The sequence below is a fragment of the Aquarana catesbeiana genome, linkage group LG10, assembly GCF_042186555.1.
Source record: "Aquarana catesbeiana isolate 2022-GZ linkage group LG10, ASM4218655v1, whole genome shotgun sequence".
NCBI classification, from domain to species: domain Eukaryota; kingdom Metazoa; phylum Chordata; class Amphibia; order Anura; family Ranidae; genus Aquarana; species Aquarana catesbeiana.
The window spans coordinates 184,005,048-184,010,945 of record NC_133333.1 but is presented as its reverse complement, the minus strand read 5'-3'; the positions used below and the strand labels follow the sequence as shown (position 1 = coordinate 184,010,945).

At 45.1% G+C, this 5,898-nt stretch overlaps 1 protein-coding gene across 1 annotated transcript; it reads left to right on the top strand.

Moving 5' to 3' along the window:
- On the top strand, nt 1–2,350 carry LOC141111070 (transcription factor HES-4-like). The gene is made up of 4 exons (XM_073603050.1): nt 1–271; nt 383–478; nt 1,015–1,102; nt 1,492–2,350. The coding sequence occupies exons 1-4, from the start codon at nt 164–166 to the stop codon at nt 2,046–2,048; spliced, it is 849 nt and encodes a 282-aa protein (XP_073459151.1). The 5' UTR covers nt 1–163; the 3' UTR covers nt 2,049–2,350.
- Nucleotides 2,351–5,898: the final 3,548 nt, after the last annotated feature.

Below are 5,898 nucleotides of genomic sequence, written 5' to 3'. Positions count from 1 at the left end.
GGTTTCACAAGAATGGGGAGCAGCAGAGAGGAGTATAAATAGAGGAGAGCCCATAGACCGAGACAGACACTCAACACTCAGGCTGTGTGACAGCTCAGGTCATTGGCTGTACACAGCGGATACAACCCCCCCCATCCATCCTGTGTATTACCCCCATCAGATCATGCCTGCTGACAGCATGGAGAAGCCCACCGCCTCCCCTATTGCGGGGGCACCGGCCAGCTCTGCCCAGACCCCGGATAAACCTAAGAGTGCCAGCGAGCACAGAAAGGTAAATATCCCCCCCTGTAACCCACGGGTGGGTGCTGAAGATCACAATACAGGGATATGTTGGCAACTTGTACTGTAGCGTTGTACTCATGTCTTGCCTCTATCTTTACAGTCCTCCAAACCTATCATGGAGAAGCGCAGAAGAGCTCGCATCAATGAAAGCTTGGGACAGCTCAAGACACTTATTTTGGATGCCCTAAAAAAAGATGTAAGTTGGCTGAACTTTTCCATCTCTCCCGTCCCTCCTGTCCTTCCATCCCTCCATCCCACCTGTCCTTCCAGTCCCTCCATCTCTCCCGTCCCTCCTGTCCTTCCAGTCCCTCCATCCCTCCTGTCCTTCCATCTCTCCTGTCCTTCCATCCCTCCAGTCCCTCCATCTCTCCCGTCCCTCCTGTCCTTCCATCTCTCCCGTCCTTCCATCTCTCCATCCCTCCTGTCCTCCCATCCCTCCTATCCTTCCATCTCTCCATCCCTCCAGTCCTTACATCTTTCCTGTCCTTCCATCCCTCATGTCTCTCCATCCCTCCAGTCCTCCCATCCCTCCTGTCCTTTCATCCCTCCTGTCCTTTCATTCCTCCTATCCTTCCATCTCTCTTGCCCTTCTATCTCTCCAGTCCTTCTATCTCTCTTGTCCTTCCATCTCCCCAGTCCCTTCATCCCTTTTATCTCTCCTGTCCCTCCATCCATCTCTGCTGCCCACATGTCTCCCACCTTGTCACTGATCGCCTCCTTCCCTCTTTGCAGAGCTCCAGACACTCCAAGCTGGAGAAGGCTGATATCCTGGAAATGACAGTCAAGCACCTGCGGAACTTACAACGAGTCCAGATGACAGGTACATATCCCAGGCTCTTTATATTTCCGCAATGATTGGTATTGATGAATGATGTAGGGGCTGGCAGGGTGTCTGTAGATGATCTGCTATAGGTATTGTCTAATGCTGGGCGGGTATGCTGGAACTTGTAGTTGTTCAGGGTCAGAAGCTCACATCACTAAATATTTTAATTATATTTTTATGTATTTTATATTGTACGTATGATCAGAGTTTAGTAGCATCTTGATTTGCCTGCTGTGGGTTACGTAGAATTGTATTGATTCAGGAGCTTTTGTATGAAGCAAGCTATTCAAGTGCTAAATGATTATCACTTGTATTCAAGTGAGATGGTTCATAATCACATTCCTTGATCACCAGTACTAATGTAATGTTCTTTGTTTCTCCTGTAGCTGCACTATCAGCTGATCCATCAGTACTTGGCAAATACAGAGCAGGATTCAATGAATGCATGAACGAAGTGACCCGATTCCTCTCCACCTGCGAAGGGGTCAACACAGAAGTCAGGACCCGGCTACTTGGTCATCTGTCTAGTTGCCTAGGCCAGATTGTGGCGATGAATTACCAGCAGCCTCCTTCCAGCCAACCTCTGCATGTCCAGTTGCCCTCAGCACCGGTGGCCACTACTCCTGTGCCCATGCCCTGCAAGATGACCTCCGCTGAGGCCGTGTCTCCCAAGGTGTTCCAGGGAGGCTTCCAGCTGGTACCAGCCACTGATGGACAGTTTGCTTTCCTTATCCCCAACCCTGCCTATTCCTCCAGCCCAGGACCAGTGATTCCCCTCTATGCCAATGGAAATGTCACTTCCAGCAGGGCACCACAGGCGCAATCCCCAGTCCAGGGACTCACCACCTTCTCTCACAAGATGCCACACATGTCCAGAACAGTGAGCCCTCTAGGTGGCAGCAGTGGACCTGACAGCACTGAGTGCGTATGGAGACCCTGGTGAACTGACCACACTTTGTAATTAGACTTTATTTTTTTATTTATTGGTTCCGTTTTATGGGACCTTGCCTTAGAGAAACTCTGAACAAATATATTTATTTGCATCTATGAGGACATTACTTTTTTATTCTTAAAAAATAAACTTGTATAAATGACCCATTTTTGTATTAAAACTCTTGCTGAAATGTTTTTTTAGTTTTGTACGTCTGGTACAAAGATTGTGTAAAGCCAAAGTTATTGTGTTGTTTTTGTGTCAAAAACTTCCTAAACTGCAGGAGTTTTATTCAATAAACTCTTTACATTTTATGATCTGGTGGTTTCTTGGGGAAGAGGGGGGAGGGGGGGAACTAATGATCATTATCTTTTGATGTGGTTATATGAGATTGCATTAGGTGTCTCTTTGAAGTTAATTATATGCAGCATGTGCCATATACACAATGTATATACATATGCAAACCGCAGGTATCGTGTATCTTGGTTTAATCATGACATTACAGATGTTTTGTTATAATTCTAATGAATCAACAAGTCAGTGGGCTAATGAGAACCATTTATGTAGTATATATAGCAGGGATATGCAATTAGCGGACCTCCAGCTGTTGCAAAACTACAAGTCTCATCATGCCTCTGCCTCTGGGTGTCATGCTTGTGGCTGTCAGAATCTTGCTATGCATATGCATCATGGGACTTATAGTTCTGCAACAGCTGGAGGTCCGCTAATTTCATGTCCCTGATATATAGGATATATACATGTAAATGAACCCTACATTGTTTATATATATATATATATATATATATATATATATATATATATATATATATAATCTCACAAAAGTCAGTACACCCCTCACATTTTTGTAAATATTTTATTATATCTTTTCATGTGACAACACTGAATAAATGACACTTTGCTACAATGTAAAGTAGTGAGTGTACAGCTTGTATAACAGTGTAAATTTGCTGTCCCCTCAAAATAACTCAAGCCATTAATGTCTAAACTGCTGGCAACAAAAGTGCATACACTCCTAAGTGAAAATGTCCAAATTGGGCCCAATTAGCCATTTTCCCTCTCCGGTGTCATCTGACTTGTTATTGTTACAAGGTCTCAGGTGTGAATTGGTCTGCATGGCTGTCATCCCAGAAGGAAGCATCTTCTAAAGATGATGCACAAGAAAGCCCGCAAACAGTTTGCTGAAAACAAGCAGACTAAGGACATGGGTTACTGGAACCATGTCCTGTGGTCTGATGAGACCAAGATAAACTTATTTGGTTCAGATTGTGTCAAGTGTGTGTGGCGGCAACCAGGTGAGGAGTACAAAGACAAGTGTGTCTTGCCTACAGTCAATTAGCCACTTTCCCTCCCCGGTTTCATGAGACTCGTTAGTGTTACAAGATCTCAGGTGTGAATGGGGAGCAGGTGTGTTAAATTTGGTGTTCTCGCTCTCGCTCTCTCATACTGGTCACTGGAAGTTCAACATGGCGCCTCATGGCAAAGAACTCTCTGAGGATCTGAAAAAAGAATTGTTGCTCTACATAAAGATGGCCTAGGCTATAAGAAGATTGCCAAGACCCTGAAACTGAGCTGAAGCACGGTGGGCAAGACCATACAGCATTTTAACAGGACAAGTTTCACTCAGAACAGGCCTCGCCATGGTCGACCAAAGAAGTTGAGTGCACATGCTTAGAGTCATATCCACAGGATGTCTTTGGGAAATAGACGTAGGAGTGCTGCCAGCATTGCTGCAGAGGATGGAGAGGGGGGGGGATGGGGGGTCATCCTGTCAGTGCTCAGACTATACGCCGCACACTGCATCAAATTGGTCTGCATGGCTGTCATCCCAGAAGGAAGCATCTTCTAAAGATGATGCACAAGAAAGCCTGCAAACAGTTTGCTGAAGACAAGCAGACTAAGGACATGGATTACTGGAACCATGTCCTGTGGTCTGATGAGACCAAGATAAACTTATTTGGTTCAGATTGTGTCAAGTGTGTGTGGCGGCAACCAGGTGAGGTGTACAAAGACAAGTATGTCTTGCCTACAGTCAAGCATGGTGGTGGGAATGTCATGGTCTGGGGCTGCATGAGTGTTTCCGGCACTGGGGAGCTACAGTTCATTGAGGGAACCATGAATGCCAACATGTACTGTGACATACTGAAGCAGAGCATGATCACCTCCCTTTTCGGAGACTGGGCTGCAGGGCAGTATTCTAACATGATAACGACCCCAAACACACCTCCAAGATAACCACTGCCTTGCTAAAGAAGCTGAGGGTAAAGGTGATGGACTGGCCAAGCATGTCTCCAGACCTAAACCCTATTGAGCATCTGTGGAGAATCCTCAAACGGAAGGTGGAGGAGTGCAAAGTTTCTAACATCCACCAACTCCGCAATGTCATCATGGAGGAGCAGAAGAGGACTCCAGTGGCAACCTTTGAAGCTCTGGTGATCTCTATGCCCAAGAGGGTTAAGGCAGTGCTGGAAAATAATGGTGGCCACACAAAATATTGACACTTTGGGCCCAATTTGGACATTTTCACTTAGGGGTGTACTCACTTTTGTTGCCAGTGGTTTAGACATTAATGGCTGTGTGTTGAGTTATTTTGAGGGCACAGCAAATTTACACTGTTATACAAGCTGTACACTCACTACTTTACATTGTAGCAAAGTGTAATTTTTCTTCAGTGTTGTCACATAAAAAGATATAATAAAATATTTACAAAAATGTAAGGGGTGTACTCACTTTTGGGAGATACTGTATATATAAATTGAATGTGAATATTGCTCCACTGGCAGACTTCAACTACGTATACTGACCATTAGCCATTATTCAGGTCATAGCACTTTGCATCCCACCATACACAATAATGTCCTATCCTGAATATCATAGCTCTATTACACAACATCTGATGCCATTCATTAGACGTAGCAATGGTCAGGCTAATTCCCTCCAAAAAAATAAAAACAAAGCCCCTACTGTAAAAGACAGCCTGGCTCTGATAGGAAGGGGACAGGAGGGAGAACGACACTCCTTTGTGACAGGAGACAATTACAAGGTATAAAAAGAGCTCATCTATTATGCAGCGGGCTCCTGAGGAAGGTTAGGATTCCACTGAATTGTCTGGGAAGTGAGATCTGAGGGTTAATGTGCCTGTCTGCCCGTCTCCTCCACAAACAGCAAGTAGGCTGATCCTGGCTGTGAATCTCACTGCCTCACAAAGAGCTCATAAAAGACAAGAATTCTGTTTTATTTCACCGTGGAGGGGATCATTCAGGAAAACACGTTTTTTTGCCACACATTATGAGTCACTGCATGCTCTTGAAATGGTGCCAAGTGGGAAGATTACAGTGCTGCTGTGTGGGAAGAAAGGGAGGGGGTCTAAGTGCTTCCTGGGGGTCTCATTTCCGCCACCTACACTGATGATCGGTATCAGCCCAGCACGTCGAGAGCTCGCCAGTCATCACACCCAGCACAGGAGATCAGAGTGTTGGCGAGGAAGGCCTATCTACTGTAATATTCATATACCCATAGACACAAAATGATTGCATTTATTGTATGATCTGGCTTATAATGTTTAAATGGAGAAGCAATTGTATAGCTATGGATTGTTCCCGACCTGCACAGAGAGTCCCAGGATGACCGATTCTGACCAATCACTATTGTAAGGCTTGTTTCACATGCGAGGCGTTCGTTCCGATCAGGAAGGGATCTGTGAACAGGTCCTCTGCTAAATTGGAGCAAATCAGAACGCATGCCACTTTTGTAATATTCTGTATGTGCCCATTCAGTTTTTCCTCAATTTTTTGACAGAGGAAAAAAAAAAATAGCTCAAAGTGGATCTTCACTGCATCTGAGC